We start from the raw sequence: 18895 nt of genomic DNA, 5'->3' as shown, positions 1-18895 counted from the left end.
CCCAGTTTCTGTAGTGTGGGTCTGACAGGTCTGCATATCCTCCTTCAAGTCTGTCTCTCCCCTGTCTCTGTCTCTTTTGTCCTCTGTCTCTATTTGTACCTCTTTGTCTTTCTCTCTCCTTCTGTCCCCTCTCTCTGTCCTCTCTCCTCTCTCTGTCTCTCTCTGTCTCTCATGTGTCTCACCTGTCATCTGTTTCTCTCGTCTATCTGTCTCTCCTCTCTCTCTCTGTCCTCTGCCTCACCTCTCATCTGTCTCTCTCATCTCTCTGTCTGTCCTCTCTCTGTCTATCCTCTTGGTCTCTCCTCTGTATCTCCTCTCTCTCTGCCCATCTCTCCTTTCACTCTGTCCTCTCTCCATCTGTCTCTCCTCTCCATCTTTCCTCTGACTTTCTGTCTCTCTCTCTCTCCTTTCTGTCTCATCTCTCACTCCTGTGTTCCTCTCTCTGTCTCTCTCCACCCTCTCTCTCTCTCTCTCTGTCTCTCTCTCTCTCTCTCTTACACTGTCTCTGCTTTGTCTCTAATCTCTGCACAATCCCAGTCCCATGTAGTTTCTGAAGTCTGGGTCTGACAGCTCTGCCTGGTCCCACCTCTCACCTTAGTCTGTCTGTCTCGGCGTCTACCTCTTCTCCATCTCTCCTCTTAGGGCATTCCCTCTCCAGTTCCATGTAGTCTGGATCTGAAAGCTCTGTCACCAGTTCCATCTCCCCTCTGTCTCTCTCACCTTGGTCTGTCTCTCTCACTTTATGTCTGCCTCTCTCGCATAATGTCCTTCTGAGTCTTTTCTCTGTCTCTCCTCTCTGCACAGTCCCTCCTCAGTCCCTTGTAAGTCTCTGTCGTGTGAGACAGCTCTCCTGTCTCACCTCACTGCCGCACACTGAGCACAAATGATGATTGACATAAGTTAGACTTAAGGAAGCAGGATGTTGTACAATTCAGAGACCGCACCAGGCTCAAGTCTAGTGTACTTGGAGTGCTGCAGCCACTTCCAAAGGAGGAGAGCGCTGGGGCTCCGGTCCAGTAGCTGCAAGTATTCAGAATATTTAAAAGTAGCGAAAGGAGCTGACACCATGCAGTCCGGTGGTGCAGACAGAGGTGCTACGGCACTCCACATTCTTTCCTCTGCGAGTCTATTTTTGCCTCTCCGCAAATCTGACCTGTAACTTCATCTGCTTGCCTCCATGGACATGGACATATATAATTTGACACTGCGTATACGGTTTTCATATTATGAAACATTCCAGACAAAACAGGAGACAAGCAGGTGACATACTTTCCTCCATAAATGTTTCATGGTGCACCATGAAGTACTTTTGTATTTAGTTTTCAAAGCCAAAAATATTGCACAACATTCTGTCCAAAACTAACCTCTCAGTGAGCAGTTGGAGTTGTCAGCAGAATGTGCTTGATTTAAGATGAGAAAAAAACAACACTGACCTTGTGCTTACTTCTGTTTGAGCTTACAATCCTCCATATGGACCAAACTTTGTACATTTGCAATATCGTATAAACAGTCAGAATCCCCGCCTCAGCACTTTCACTGGAGTTTCAAACCAAAGCAGGTATAACAGATCAAACCGCGGCTACAAAGTATTAGAGGCCTATCTCTCCTCCATCTTTGGTCCCCACACAGGCTGTGATTAGAAGCGCTTTTATTCCACACAAGCGTTGCTGCTTTCATCTGTGCACACTTAAAAGCATATTGATGTTCATTAAGGAGGAGCAGATGGGTAGGGCAGGCCTCCTCTGTGCACTGCGGTCATTAGTGGAGTTTAGTGTACTCAAATACTTTGTCAGCACTGCACCTGGAGGAGTTAGGGCAAAATGTAGTAGAAATTTTGAAGTACAGAGCCGACAGGAGTGGCATGTTTAGAATCACAAGGGACACAGCCAGGTACTGATATAAAAGTTCTATCCCATTTATTTTAAAGGCCATGTACATGACATTTTTCCATGTATTTGAGCAAAATGTTTCTTGTCCTAGTACAGATTCATTGTATAAGCAGATCAAAATAGGTTAGCTATGTACAGTATGCATCAAATTATACAGCGCTCTATTGTCCAAGAATTAGGAAGTGCACTATTAGCATGCTAGGTGTGACAGTCAACCTCTGCTCTATGTTCTAAAAGTTTGTGAAAAGAGCGTACAAACTCATTGCAGTGAATATTTAGGATGCTAGGAATGCATATGAAATGATAACCTAGCTCACACCATTGTGTAGCACTCTGAATTAAGCTCTATGTATTTATCAATCTGGAATGGCTCTCAGTGATTGGGAAAAGCAGAATGTCATGATGAATATTTGAATCTGATTGGTTGACACGTTACAATAGCGTAAAAAGCCGAAAAATCTAACTTTTGTTACATCCAGTTGAGAGAAAAGCCCCGCTTTCTCCCTTGTGGCCCTGGTGCTCTGTATTTGGGGTGGCCTGGGCCTGGAGCTCTCTTGCCTTTTTTTTGGCGGCGCCCTGTACGGCAGCGGCCACACCAGCTCCCGATAGCGATGTGCGTTTTATGTTAAATATGTCATCTGTACCGTCGCAATCTTCGACAAGAATCACCTACAATAGGAGCTCTCTACTTAGACTACAACTCCACAAAATATCTTTCAAGAGTTAATCTAGTCTTGGACTGCAAAACACTGTGCGTGCTAGGCATTGTGCGCCGGCCAGACCAGCGGTGTGTGGGAGCTAGCATGGAAGCTAACATGGAAGCTAGTATGCGGCGCAAGAAATGCGCTAGACCTCGCAAGCGGGACTGTCAAGCTGGTATCAGCGCTAGGCTAAAAGCTAACCCTCACAGGACAGCACTTCCATCTGTTCTGCTATTCAACGTTCGCTCACTGGGAAAAAAAATTGAACTACCTCAAACTGGATTTAACTGCACAGAGAAGGGTGAGAGACTGCAACGCCATCATTCTGACCAAGACATGGCTAAACCACACTGTTCCGGACATTGCTATTCAGGTGGATGGACTAACAACATTTCGGGTGGACCGGGACTATGCCAGCACCGGTAAATCTCGGGGAGGTGTTGTGTGTATCAAACGCTGCAGTTGTCTGAAGTCACTACTCTGTAGACATTGAATTCCTAATGCTTAGATGTCGCCCATTTTATTTGCCAAGAGAATTCACTGCCATCAACATCTCAGCTGTTTATATTCCACCCAACGCAAACACTAAGGACACGCTGGCTACATTGTATCAGTCTGTGAGTTCACTACAGGACTCAAACCTGGACTCGGTCTGCATAATCGTGGGTGATTTTAACCAGGCCAAACTAAAGACTGTACTTCGACATTACAACAAACACGTGAACTTTGTGACCAGGGGAGGGAACACTCTCGACCAGGTCTACACAAACATCAAACAAGCTTTCAGAGCTGTTTCCCACCCCCACCTGGGGAGCTCAGATTATCTCTCTGTAATGCTAATTCCAGCCTAAAGACCACAGCTAACCAGGAGCAAATCAGCTGTGAAGCAGATCAGGGCATGGCCAGAGAGAGCCATTTCAACTCTTCAGGACTGCTTTGACCTCACAGACTGGTCTGTTTTCAGGGAGGCAGCCACTACCAACCAGCACATCAACCTCAATGAGCACACAGAGTCTGTGACTGGATACATATCCAAATGCGTGGACGATGTTACTGTCACCAAGAATGTCACTGTACGAGCAAACGACAAATCTTGGTTCACCAAGGAGATACGAGAGCATGCAATGCTGCTTTCAAGCACGGGGACAAGGACGCCCTCAGATCAACCAGAGCCAACCTGCATTGGGGCGTGAGAGCAGCCAAGCGGGCCTATGGACAGAAAATCTAATCTCATTTTAGGGACACAAAAGACCCCAGAGGACTGTGGCAAGGCATCCAGTCAGTCACAGACTACAAACCAACCCCACTGCCATGCGAGGATAACACAGACTTCATCAACTCCCTAAACATCTTCTTCAACCGGTTTGAAGAAAACAACACCACCACACTGACAAAAGTCCCCATCGGCTCAGACAACACAGCACTGGACACAGCAGACGTGCTGAGGACCCTACTCAAAGTGCAGCTGCTGGTACGGACAATGTTGCGGGCATGTCATTTTTAACACTGTTTTTTTTGTATAGCACTTGCACTTTAATTATTTGTGTTCACTGTAAATAACAGTATCTGGTCATTGACAACTAACATTACTATTCATTGTTTTATTGTAAATATTTATTTGGTTGCCCGGAAATCACGTGACCAGTTCCAAGGTAGAGCGCGGCAAATTTAAGCCGGCCTACTGAATCATAGTAGGTATGTGGAGAAGCAGCCACCAGACTTGTGTCTGCGCTGCTGTCGGGACGTTGATCGGTGTTATTGCTGTAAGTGTTGCCATTATTGTTTTTATACTCCGTAAACTTAAATCCACAAATAATCTATACTGTATCTACACTACAATGGTTTTATATTTGTTGTTGTTTTCACCAGGGCTCTTCTGTTATCACTTTACTGCACCCCCAATAAATGATGAAAAGGGATCTTTTCTCTGTGATCATTTTAAAGAGTGCAAAATCGTGGTGTTCCTGCCCGGTTGGATTAAGTTGGACGGAGTAATTATTTGGACTATTGCTGTGGATTACTGCACCACTTGGCACCTGTCAGGGGATTTGGTAAATAAACCACGAGGGAGCAGCTAGCGCGGAGCTAGCACGGAGCTAGCACGGAGCTAACACAGAGCTAACACGGAGCTACGGCTAAGGCTACAAGGCTACTACTCCAAGGACAACAACGCAAATCATAATCAAATCCAAGGTAAAACTGACAACTTTTCAATCATGTCTGCCTCACAACAGCAAATGTCTTCTGAGTGGGAGAATATGTTTGAGGAAATAGAAGTAAAGTTAATCACCTTACCTGCGTTGGAGCTTATTGACATTTGTGCCATGCTGGAAATAAACATTAATGATGAGGATAAGGACTCCCCTCGAAAATTGAGAAGGCTCATACTTCAGCATTTGGACTGTGAGGATATTGCTGTGCTAGAGGATGGAGGGATGTCTTTATTGTTAAAAGTAAATGATCGCATTGATGAACTGAAAACGCTGTCCAAGTCTGGTCCTACATCACCCCGGCACCCTCTGGTGGACAAGGTGGGCACTGCACCAAACACTGAACCTGCTGCAAAGCAATGCAATTCTCTTCCCAATGCTACATTTAATGTACCTGAAAGAACTTTTGTACAACAGTTATACAGAAAAGACCTTAAAATAATTGGACAAATTGGGGAACATAATCAAAAGGACAAGTTGGGATTTGCAAGTTTAGACCGCCAAATTGCAAAAGCAATCAAGAAGGGATACAATGAATGTGATATTGTGGATGCTGTTGTTCAAGCTATTGTTCCTGGCACAAAACTCAGAAGTTACCTGGAGAGTAGAGCTGACCTTTCACTGCAAGTTCTGGGACAAATTTTAAGGACTCATTTTGTTGAAAAAGATGCTACTGAGCTGTATCACTCCCTCACTCGTGCTGCCCAAGAACCCAGAGAGACTCCTGTTCAGTTCCTTGTTCGAGCCATGGACTTGCGGCAACAAATACACTTTGCTACTGAGAGAGCAGAAAATGGATTACAGTACAGCCCAGAGCTGATTCAGAATCAGTTTTTACAAACAATACTCACTGGACTCCAAGATGACACCATCCGCACGGATTTAAAACCATACCTCCAAAACCCGGGAGTAACGGATGAAGTCCTGCTGGAGAAAATGACTGCTGCCTACAATCTAGAAATGGAGAGGAGGAGCAAGCTGTCAATGACAAAGGCCACAGTTAAAGTGTCAGCAGTGAGTAATGATTCGCACTCTACAGTTGCAGAGAACCATGGTCACCAAAGTAACCCTACAAGCAACAAAATGCCAGATCAAGCCCAGAAACGTGACACACTGCTGGAGAAGGTGGACCAGGGAAATAAAGCCATTTGTGAGGCAATTCAGAACCTCACCACTCAGCTGTCCAGCCTACACCAGCTTCCAAGGCAACAACCATCACCGCCACCACAAGCAAGGGGGCAGGCCAGACAAAACTATAGCAGGCCACAACCAAGAACACGCACCTACAGACAGTGTCAACAGTGTCAGCAGACAAATCCAGGAGGAAGATGTGATCACTGTTATAAATGTGGTAGTACAGACCACTGGGCCATCGGCTGCCGCAAAGTTCCCAGAAATGCCACAGCCTCCATCAACAAAGTTGAAAGGTTGGTACATCTTGGTAAGACGCCACAAAACCGGTTCTGCACCACAGCGCCCCTCACTGGCAAACAACAACAAACAGCCAAGCTAGTGGGGAGAAGGTGTCTTGTTCGAGCCTCGCTGAACAATGTGGACACCACAGTGCTATGGGACACCGGCTCACAAGTTTCCATTGTCGGAGCTGAGTGGAAACGGAGACACTTACCGGATGTTGCACTGAGGCGTGTGGAGGAGTTACTGGACAAAGGAGGACTTGACCTATCTGCGGCAAATGGTACACACATTCCATATAAAGGCTGGGTTGAAGTGGAGTTTAGGCTGTCTAAAAATGCTGTCGCTGGAATGAGTGAAAAAGCTGTTGTTGTCCCAATTCTGGTCACCACTACTGAACTTGAACGTCCCATAATTGGATTCAATGTAGTTGAAGAGCTGGCTTTAACAAATGAAGGGACAGAGAGCTGTATTTCCAGCGGTCATATGATAAAAAGGCTTTGTTCAGCACTGGAAGTGGGACAGAAAACTGCAAGAGCTGTCCTTTCTGTTTTAAAGAGACAGTTACTTATGGACCAGCCCCATATTGCACGTCTTGGGAGGATGCCTATCCATGTCCCAAGGAACAAAACCATTGAAGTCCAGTGTAATTACGTGCAGGGTGTGTTCAGTGGAGCTCATGCCATTTTGGAACCTAGCCCAGAGACGCCATGGCCCACCGGTTGTAAAGTGAGGGAACAGCTTATTCTACTCCCCCAGACCAACACAAGAATTAAAGTGTTTGTTGAGAATACCACAGACACTGACCTTACGCTATGTGGCCGTTCGACGCTTGGCTGGTTACATAGTGTTGATGCAATCTGTCCATTAGAAGCTAAGGCACCAGACCGCAGCACCTCATCACCGTTGGAGCAATCCAGTCAAGTACCACAGGGGGAGCCCTGGGACCCGCCTGTGGACCTGAGTCACCTCTCTGCAGAGCAGAAGTTAAAGCTCACATTCAGGACTTGTTAAATAGAGGCTGGATTCAAAAGTCATATTCTTCCTACTCATCACCTGTTGTGTGCGTGAGGAAGAAGGATGGTAGTCTCCGTTTGTGCATTGACTACAGGCTGCTAAATGAGAAGACACTGCCAGACCGTCACCCCATCCCCAGAATCCAAGAAATCCTGGAGAACCTCGGAGGAAACTCTTGGTTTACGGTTCTTGACCAGGGCAAAGCATACCACCAAGGCTTCATGAGTGAGAAGAGCAGACCCTATACAGCATTTATAACACCATGGGGGCTCTATGAATGGATCAGAATCCCATTTGGACTCTCTAATGCTCCGGCTGCTTTCCAACGCCACATGGAGGGATGTCTGGGCAACCTCCGGGATGAAGTCTGTGTGCCCTACCTGGATGATGTCCTTGTTTACAGCCGCACCTTTGAACAACATGTGCACAATGTTCGACAAGTCCTGAGGAGACAGCGAGAGAGTGGAATCAAACTAAGAGCAGGAAAATGTGACTTCTTTAAACCATAAGTCACCTATGTGGGGCGTGTCATCTCTGCAGAGGGCTACAGGATGAATCCGAAGGAGGTGGAGGCAGTGAAGGCGCTTGTACACCAGACCCCAGCCACCGTCAGAGAGGTGAGAAAGCTTCTTGGTTTCTTAAGCTATTATAGGGCCTATATCCAAGATTTTTCTATAACTGCTAAAACCTCTGTATGAGTTGCTTGCTATGCCCAAGGGTCAACCGAAAAGCAGCCTAAAGAAGGCAACAAAACGCACCAGTGCCCAGCTTCCACCCTCCTATCCTGTCCAATGGACAGAGAGGCACAGAGTCACGTTGGAAACCATTGTAAAACAGCTGACAAACCCACCTGTCATGGCCTATCCTGATTTTGAGTTGCCATTCATTCTGCATGTTGATGCCTCTGAAGATGGACTCGGTGCAGTTTTGTATCAGCGTCAAGAGGGAATCCTGCGTGTGATAGGCTACGGCTCCAGAACACTATCCCCGGCTGAAAAAACTACAAGCTGCACTCAGGTAAACTGGAGTTCCTTGCACTAAAATGGGCCATTACAGAGCGTTTCCGTGACTACTTGTTCCATGCACCACACTTCACTGTCTACAGTGACAACAATCCACTTACTTATGTCACCAAGTCTGCAAAACTCAACGCCACTGGACACCGCTGGGTTGCAGAGTTGGCAGACTACCGGTTCACCCTGAAGTACAGACCTGGAACAGCCAACAGGGACGCTGACTTCCTGTCCCGTAGACCAACGCCCATTGAACATATCATTCAGGAATGCACAGAGGAATGTGAGCCGGAGGTCATGGGGAGCATCGGTAAGGCCCTTAGCACTAGCCAAGCAGGTGAAATAAACTGGATTTCTGCTGTCACCTGCAATGTTGAGGTCTTACTACAAAATGGCAGCACTGTACCACCTACTCACCCACTCTCCATTGAAGATATCAAAGCCAGACACAAGAGACTGATTCAGTCATCCAGAGAGTCTCAAATCTGAAAAAAAAAGTATACTTACCTGAAATATAAGGACAAAATAGCTGAAAATGAACAAGTGAGAATATTGCTGAGGGAATGGCAAAGGTTAGTGCTGGATGAAGATGGACTTTTGTGGAGAAAAACAAGGGGCAGAACTCAACTGGTGGTGCCAGAGTCCATGAAGCCCCTGGTGTACAGGTACCTCCATGAGGAGATGGGACACTTGGGAGCTGATCGGATGGTTGCTCTAGCCCGAGAACGTTTATTTTGGCCAAAGATGAGGCAGGAGATGGAGCACTATGTTACACAAGTTTGCAACTGTATCAAAAGGAAAAAAAACAACAGAGTTACAAGAACACCATTGCAAAGCATTGAAACCTCTGCACCATTTGAAATGATCTGCATTGACTTTCTACATCTGGAAAAATGCAAGGGGGGTGAGGAGTACATCTTGGTTTTAGTGGACCATTTCACCAAATATGCACAAGCCTATGCCACCAGAAATAAGGCTGGGAAGACCGCTGCAAAGAAGCTGTTTGATGATTTCATCCCACGCTTTGGGTTTCCATCCAAGATCCACCATGACCAAGGGCGAGAGTTTGAGAATCAGCTATTTGAAAAACTCCAGAAGTACAGTGGCATTCATCACTCCCGCACCTCACCATACCACCCCCAAGGCAACCCTGCAGAGCGCTTTAATAGGACCCTATTAAGTATGCTGCGAACACTAGGGGAGACTGGGAAGACAAGATGGAAGGAGCACCTAAACAAGGTTGTTCATGCCTACAATTCCACCATCCATGAGGCAACACGGTACTCTCCCTTCTTCTTGCTCTTTGGACGTGAACCAACTCTCCCAGTTGACCTTCTGTTTCCAAGGAAGCTCGACGACAACTCAGAGAAACAGACCCCTGCTGGTTACGCAGAGAAGTGGAGGGCGGCAATGCAGGAAGCATACTCCATTGCGCTGAAAAGCATGAGAAAATCTGCAAAGAGGGGGCAGGATTATTACAACCAGTGTGCCTGGAGCTCTACTCTGATGCCAGGTGACCATGTGTTGGTGAGGAATCTGACACCTCGAGGTGGTCCAGGGAAGCTCCGCAGTCACTGGGAGGACACGGTACATGTGGTCATTGAGAGCCGAGGTCCAGAGAGCCCAGTCTATGTGGTGGAGCCTCTGAACACTGGAGGAAGAAGACGTGTGCTGCACCGAAGCCTGCTCTTGCCCTGTCCTTACCTGGTTGAATCGGTTCCTGTGGTCGCCAGTCCGAAAAGGAGAAGAACCAGGGCATCGCCACCAGAAGGAAAACAAAAAGCCAGGTACAACATCCTGCCTACAGCCACTGAGAGCTCTAGTGATGAAGACTACCACCTCTTCATTCCACCTGCTGCTCTGTCACTAAACCCTACTGCCAGTGAATTCCAGCCCAGGGGCCATACACAGAGACAACCAGAGCCAAGAGCTGTACCTGGAGCTGACGTTGTCGTCTCAGGGGCAGATTCTGATGAGGAGCAAGCGCAGGAAATAGCAGTGCCTGAATCTGGAGCATCCGCCTCTGACACCTCTGATGCTGAGCCTTGTCATTCGAGACCGGTCAGATCGAGACAGCCTAGGCGCCTCTACACCTATGACCAACTTGGTGAGCCGACGGTCCGAGAGCTCCAGAGCTGTCCAGTTGGTGTGACGAGATCAGTAAGGGTTCGAGACGGTTATTCCAGCTCATCTGCCACTCCATATCCTTTTATAACCAGTCGTGATGCAGTAACTAATAAGCACTTTATAAAGTAACAGTTTAAGCACCTTATAACTTGCACCTTTTAAGTAATCATGTGTGATACTATTTCATGTGCTTCATTATGTTTGGTAAATAGTACATGTTTTATATTTAGTCTGGTTAGACATGGTTATTATGTCTTGCATAATCTTGGGTATTTGAGTAATTTTCCTTGAGTCAAGCCTGAAGATTGGGAGGCCTACCAATGCTTCATTGGACTGACCTGCCCAGAAAACACAAGGGACCTTCTCTAGTTTTGTATTGTCACCATGCCAAGGACTATTGAGGAATGGACACTGCATTGAGGTTGCTTAAGTTTGTACGGTATTAGTTGATAACACCTGCAATTGTGACCTGGTAATAGTGAAATCTCATGGCACTGGTGAGGTTAAAGGAAAATGTTTAACGTAACATTTTTTTTAGTGGGGGAGGGTGTTGCGGGCATGTAATTTTTAACACTGTTTTTTTTTTGTATAGCACTTGCACTTTAATTATTTGTGTTCACTGTAAATAACAGTATATGGTCATTGACAACTAACATTACTATTCATTGTTTTATTGTAAATATTTATTTGGTTGCCCGGAAATCACGTGACCAGTTCCAAGGTAGAGCGCGGCAAATTTAAGCCGGCCTACTGAATCATAGTAGGTATGTGGAGAAGCAGCCACCAGACTTGTGTCTGTGCTGCTGTCGGGACGTTGATCGGTGTTATTGCTGTAAGTGTTGCCATTATTGTTTTTATACTCCGTAAACTTAAATCCACAAATAATCTATACTGTATCTACACTACAATGGTTTTATATTTGTTGTTGTTTTCACCAGGGCTCTTCTGTTATCACTTTACTGCACCCCCAATAAATGATGAAAAGGGATCTTTTCTCTGTGATCATTTTAAAGAGTGCAAAAACAACATACTCGGGTGTGTGCTCAGAGACTGTACAGACTCACTCACAGATGTCCTCACAGACATTTTCAACATCCCTCTGAGCCAAGCTATCCTTCCAGACAGCTTCAAAACCACCACCATCTTACCAATGCCGAAACAATCCCCAGCTTCTTCACTAAATGATTACAGACCCATAGTACTCACTCCAGTTATGCTGAAGTGCTTTGAAAGGTTGGTCAAGGCTCACATAACATCCATCCTTCCCACCACCCTGGATCCATACCAGTTTGCTTACCACCCTAAACGCTCCACTGATGATGCCATAGCAACAGCACTCCACCTATGCCTGGCTCATCTGGAAAATAAAAACTGTCACGTACGGATGCTGTTCATTGACTTCAGCTCCGCTTTCAACACGGTCATCCCACAACACCTGGTGACCAAACTGAGTACACTAGGGATCAGCACTTAATTATGTAACTGGATACTGGACTTTCTCACCACCAGACCACAGACAGTAAGAGTTGGTAAAAACTCCTCAGAGACCACCATCATTAACACCGGGGTTCCCCAGAGATGTGTGCTGTCCCCATTGCTGTTCACACTGATGACCCACGACTGCTGTGCCAGATTCACATCGAATCACATCATCAAAATCACTGATGACACAACAGTGGTGGCTCATGAGTGACGATGATGACTTGGCATATAGAGAGGAGGTACACCAACTCATCAACTGTAGTGACAGAAACAACCTACAGCTCAATGTCAACGAAACAAAAGAAATAACTGTGGACTTTAGGAAAAACTCAGTAAAACACAGTATACATACCCCACTCACAATCAATGGCAGTGCCGTGGAGTCTGTGGAAAGCACCAAGTTTCTGGGAGTGCACATCACAGACAACCTCATATTGACCAACCTCACATCCTCCTGTGCAGGAAAAAGAGAGTGAAACTCCCCACTTCTGCACTCATCACCTTCTACAGGGGTGCTATTCAGAGCATCCTCACCAGCAGCCTCTCTGCCTGGCACGGCAGCTGCTCGGCGGCGGATAGGAAGGCTCTACAGAGGGTGGTGAGGACTGCTGTAAAGATCATTAGATCATCCAGGACTTATACACACCACGCTGCTCCAGGAGAGCCATCAATATCATCAAGTACACCACCCATCCAGCACACAAACTGTTCTCCCTCCTACCATCTGGTAAGCGGTACTGCAGCATCCCATGCCATACAAATAAACTCAGAAACAGCTTCTTTCCACAAGCTATCAGGCTGATCAACACACTGAAGAAGATGCCATGAACATTTGTTATTGTTAGTGATATCCAAATCAATCTCACATACAATAATGTCCAGGCAGCTCAGCACTCTCGCACTTTACAATTGCAATTGCATTTTCATTTTTTGCACCTTACATATTGCACATCTCATTCCATCTCAACAACTTTTGCACCTTCCATATGGCACATTCATCTACCTCAAGCTTCCTTCGTGTTGGAAGAGTATATGCTTGCCTGTTTGTCTACATCTATTTACTGTTGATGTATGTGTACACTTTATGTCATGAGTGTGTATGCGCGTGCACACGTGTGTGTGAGTTTTTAGTTAAATTGCACATTTGGAGTCCGGTGGAACGCAATTTCAGTCCTCTGTGTAATGTGTGTTACATAGTGAATTGACAACATAGTACACTTTGAACTTTGAAGATATCTTCCCTGTCTACAAATGCACAAAGCACTTACATTCTGTATCTTTTTCACAAAATAGTCTTTAGTTTCGCTACAATAGGCTGAAGGATGTCTGTCACCATAGCCATGTTTGTTTTTGTCCACTTGGGCCTTTGGCTTCCACACAAACCTCGATGCTACTCTGTGATTGGTCCACCAGCTGCTGGGTGAAATTAAACCTTACAGCGGGAGGATCTAAAGATGGGATCTTGTAAGTTTGTGAACTTACAAATAACGAGCGAATCCATCTTAGTGTGCAAGATTAATGGAACCGTATAAACTTTTAGAATGCTCTGTTAATGAACACTGGAGGGCACAGATCTTAAAAGAATTATGCCATGTTGCTGTAAAATATGTTGGACAATCATTGTTATTTCAGTATTGGGCAATGAGACAATGATGATATTTTGCTCAGGAGTTAATGGTAATTGTTGTCCACACTGCTGTACCTCTTTCATCCAGAAGTGTCCCATAGCCAAAGGCATTTTTATTGATGATGCACATGTTTTCATTTAAACCTAAAGTTTTCTTTGGAGTGTGGCTTCTGCTTGTATCTGAAATGACTGAAATGTTCCAAACTATTTTAATAAAGCCATCTATCTCTATGGAGACAAGCAGCTGACACCACCAGGGCAATTTACAGATCACAGATCTTTAGATGAGCCTGGTCGTGGTAAGAATGCAAATTTTTCAAGGCTTTTTTAGCACTAAAAATACATAACTGAATCAATGATAAAGTTTAAAGGGCCCATATTATGCTATTTTTGCTATTATTATAAAATCTATGTTATAATGTTATTCCTTCAAAAAAAACAAAAAACAAACAAACAAAAAAACAACAACAACAAAAAAAAAAAAACAACAACAACAAACAAACCTGGAGTTGTTTTGTTTGATTCACATGTTTAACACACAAATCCTAGATATTTAGGTTAAGCTCAGCTCTGGAATTGCCAATCTCTACTGAACAAAAGGTAAAAGGTTTTCTCTTGAAAAGGTGGAACAGAGCATTTTCAGCTTTGGATATGTAGACAGCCTAATAAGAACTTTGTGGGACATTCCAGGTCAATGAAGACAAGAATGTGCCGCACCCTCCAGCCTAAAGTTCAAGAACTGTAGTATATTTTTTTTTTTCTGTGATCACTCTGCCTTTTTGCTTTTTCCTTCAGTCAAATGTGTACATGTTTTAGATTTTGTCAAATCAAAATCAGTGAAGTTCCCGATTAGAAAAGTAATTTCACAGCAGACTGACTTCTCCCTTGTTCATAAAAAACGCTGGTAATACTTTTGTTGTTCTTATAGTACATAGATGAGGCACTACCCCCTGAGTCCCCTCATCTGTACGGCCTGCATCCCAACGCAGAGATTGGCTTCCTGACCCAGAGCTCGAACAAACTGTTTCGGACCATCTTGGAGCTGCAGCCACGGGATGGGGGTGGGACCGAGGGGGGCGGGGCCACAAGGGAGGACAAGGTGAGCCACACACACACATAGTTTTATGGAGGGAATTGTATCCAAATTTATCCAAACCTATCCAAATGGAGACATTTGGAGAACATTTGGAAAAAGTGCAATAATTTGTGAATGCTTCAAACCACTGACATCAAGGGGGCATGTATATTTGTATATAAAATATAGTGAAAACAAGTGGTATGGGTCAAAATAAATGTATATTTACAAACCACACAATGCAAACAGTGAACAAACGCACACTTCGAAATGTAAACAAACACACACTGCAAACTGAAAACACACTGTATATGATTATGGCTGGTCTTCTGTGTGCCGGTCATTATAGCAGTCTCTTTGTTGCTGGAAGTACAGGTGTATAGTGTGGATTAAACATTTCATTGGAGTTTTGACATGTCACTTCCTGCACTCGAACCTGCCCTGTGTCTTGTCACCACCCGGGTTGACATACACAAGATGATGATGATTCTCCTTACTTCCCTCTTCCTGCTGTGTTCTGATGGCTCCTGCCTCTGCCAGCTCCAAGAGTTTCTATAAAGGCCTTTTGGTGGATAAAGATTTTACCCTTTGATCTACAGTGTCTTTTATAGAGAATAAAGGCATTCACAATGGCAATGTCCACAAAAAAGTTGAAAAATGTCTTGTGCCATTTCTTTGTTTTGTGCAAAACCTCATAATAGCCGATGAGTGCATATGATAGGTCAATGCCACCCATGTGCCAAAGGAGTAACTGAAACACATTAGTAACAAGAAAGTATGAAATTAAGAGGAGGTAAAGTAATATTATATGATATATATCCATAATCATCACACAAAAACAGGAAACAACGCACAATGATGCGTTGGAGTGGAGCTGCGTCTCTACACTGTACTCTACCTGTGTACAATATAGCATGCCAAACTATACAACGTCTTGTTCAGCTGCTCGTTGGCTGTTAGCATAAAGCATCAGTAATGCATCATGCGTAGTAATTGGTTGATACCACAACGGTAAGAGCAAGCTTAAACATTCTGCAATCTGGGGCTTCAGTGATCTGCAAAACCAACGTTGATTGTCAAATTAGGTGTCAATCAGAAGATAACATTTTGGGTTTATCCCAGCACAGTCGCTGTCTGAACTATATTCTGCCAGATATCAACAATAAACAGAGTCTGATCCGTAACTCTCCACAGGAACGTGCCAGAACGTGCCTCACCCATGTGCACAGATGAGATGCTAATATGTGCACATCTTATATTTTTAGCTATAATAATATAAACTGCAGAATAAAACAACACCTTTCAATCAAGAGACAAATGAAATCTGATTCATACAGCTGAACACAAATGTGCCAGAGGTTTGAATGCGCACTATGTGCACTGAGGCAATACTAACAATTACATACGATATATTTTACCTACAATTATGTCAATAGCAGAATAAACCATGCTTACCGATCAAGAAATGTGTGTAATGTAATTGGTTGATTCTACAAGGGGGAGAGTGGGGTGTAAATTTCTGTCATCTGTAGCACCGATTCGCTGTCTGGGGCTCCAGTAACCCCCAATTCCCATCTTATTGGCCTGCCTTGTTGTCAGTCAGAAGCTAAGATGTTTGTTTAGCACTGAGAAACAACGTTGGCACTGGATTATATTCTCTGGACGTGTACGGAATGAATAAGCGCAATTTTCTGGGAATATGTTGATGCTTGACAGAACCAGAGCCCTGAAAGTTAAATGAAGTCCAAATCCAAATGTTTGGCTTTTCTGTAAAAAAAAATAATTCTGTCAGCACTGTGGTGATTGCAGGTGAAAATGCATATTGCATATGCACATGCATTTGCATATTCAGAAAGAGGAGTGCTGTAACTTTCATTTGATGTGTAGATTGTTTGTGTAGGTGACGTAGAAGTATATGTACATTGCTGTAAAGTTGTAAAGTCGGGATGATGGCCTGGGTGTGGGCCATCGGAACGTTAACAGGTTAAAGGTCCTATATTGCACAAAATTGACTCCTGTGAGCTTTAAGTCATGTTATAATGCGGTTACCTCCACAAAAACATACCTGGAGTTGTGTTTTGTTTCATTCACACGTTTGACTAACCTTTTACTGTTAGACTGTCTACATCTCTATAGCTCAAAATGCTCTGTTTCATCTTGTGATGTCATAAAGTGGGATTTTTTAAGTTAACAGCTACCATTTACCTTTTATTCAGTAGAGACCAGTAATTCCGAGGCTGAAATTATTCCAATAATTCTAGTGAAGGTGAAGACACAACTCCAGGTATGTTTGTGATGAGGAAACAACATTGTATCATAGATTAGAAAATAGCATAATATGGGCCCTTTAAACCATGTTGTTGATCTAATAATAAAGGATTTACATCATTGGGACCTGAGTTTTGTCCTCATAAGGGAGACAAGGCTAATGCATTTAGTGAGCATTTCTATCATATTTTTAAGTATTTTAACTATTTCAATTCACTTTATGTTGTAGGACCTCTTCAAGGACTGAGCACATTATAGTATAGTATAGCTCACCTAGACTTTTATTCTTTTTTAGCAATAAAAATCATGTTAAAGGAAGTATCAGAATGTACTGCTTTTTTTTTTTTTTTTTCACACAACTACCTCTATTTTACATATCCATCCATTTTTTTCCTTTGATGCATTGAATAACTAAATGGGAAAATCCCCGTGGCACATTCACTCTGATTCATCAGAGTCTTCGAGGGACAATGTAAGCAGATTACCGTAATGACAGTAAAATAATAATAAGACTTCAAAAATTACAGTTTAAATAAATTGCCCTTATTACAATTTTAATTTGCAATTGTATTGAAATTAAACCATCTATATGTTCATTTTTTTACTAGTAGATGGCAGATGTGACACCTGTCCCCCTTCCCCTCATCTGGCTGTAATGTAGATTTAGTGGTTATGTGAGTTATGTGAGAATACAGCACTTTTTTGTATAACATTGTATTCTTTCTACAGCTCAGATCTTAAACTACCGAGATCTAGGCTTAGAAAAATATATAAAAGGTCATTTGACAACCTGATTATTTCTATTAAAAAAGACTGTCATGCTTGTGTCTGCTATATAGTTAATGACACACATGGATCATTATGTTATAATTTGCCATGTTAGCTGACATCGCCATAAACGCCATCACAAGAAACAGCCATGTAGCTGTCAGCTCGTCCTATTGATAGCTGCAGGTCACACTAGCGAGCAGTGGATTTTTATTTTATTTTTTTTCATTTGTACCTATATGACTATGTGACGCTGCCGAATGCTACGTGTATCATTGATTAAGAAAATAAAACTGAAAAACAAGGTAAGTACAAAGCAGTGGACCTATGCCTGTGGCAGTGAAAAAAATTGATTGATCGGCAATATGGTGTCTTGAAAATAAGCAATTAAAGATTTTCTCAAACGTGCACAAACCACTCCAAAAACAACGTTTAGGGTATACATGAGAGAAACAACTATATCATCGCTAAATGCTCTGAAAAGTCGATTTTGCATAATACGTCTGCTCTAATCATTAGACCTTGGAATACCATGCAATGAAAAGAGAAACTGGAGTCTTGACCCCCATCTGTGAGTATGATACCACCACATTATATAATCTTAAAACCACCAATCAGACTTGAATACATACTGTGCGGGTTGAGGCCAGGTTTTGTGTTGTTCATTGGTGTTACTCGTGTATTTTCACGGAAGAGAAAATAACTTCCACACATTCTGCGCTGCAGTCCCTTGGTCGGTGGGGATGCAGAGCACAATGCACATTCATACACTGTAAAAAATCGTGCAGAATTGCAGTGGAAAAATCCGCAAAACAGCAAGATCGCAAAGGGTGAACCACAATATAGCGAGGAACCACTGTACACATTATAAAGCCAATATATTATTATTATTATTATTATTTCAATGTTGTAAGCTTGAATTGTACTTGAATATAGTGGTCATACTAAAAGAAGTGAAATATCTTAGCTTCCAGCACACAAAAGTCCCATTATTCCCTGCTCTGTGTAGGCACTGGGCCTTGGGAAGGGGGGGGGGGTTAGGAGCGGGAGAGACTAGCTCTGGTCCTGTCACTGAGGCAGACTGATCTCACTGGGAGGACATTTTGGGGAGTGCTTTGTGCTTCAGTGCTACTGCAAGACCTGGCTCTATACCTGTGTCGTATTTTAAACACATAAATCACCCACTACCACATAAAAAGTCTGTTTACTCACCTCACCTCTATCGGCACGCAGCTAGCATGCCCTGCCTTTGACCTACACCCTGTGCTTTTTGGGGGGGAACCGTTCAATTTAAAATGTTGAAAA

The 18895-nt window shown here is 43.8% G+C and overlaps 1 protein-coding gene across 2 annotated transcripts in view; it reads left to right on the top strand.

The window, feature by feature from the left end:
* Nucleotides 1-18895, top strand: part of dnah9 (dynein, axonemal, heavy chain 9) — a 612810-nt gene that overhangs the window by 554704 nt on the left and 39211 nt on the right. For both annotated transcript variants that reach the window (XM_033984465.1, XM_033984463.1), the window contains exon 74: nt 14408-14578. In XM_033984465.1, coding sequence (XP_033840356.1) covers nt 14408-14578 — 171 coding nt within the window. The remainder of the gene's footprint in view (nt 1-14407; nt 14579-18895) is intronic.

Source organism: Periophthalmus magnuspinnatus, chromosome 19 (genome assembly GCF_009829125.3).
Source record: "Periophthalmus magnuspinnatus isolate fPerMag1 chromosome 19, fPerMag1.2.pri, whole genome shotgun sequence".
Lineage (NCBI taxonomy): Eukaryota > Metazoa > Chordata > Actinopteri > Gobiiformes > Gobiidae > Periophthalmus > Periophthalmus magnuspinnatus.
This window is presented reverse-complemented; position numbering and strand designations above follow the sequence as displayed.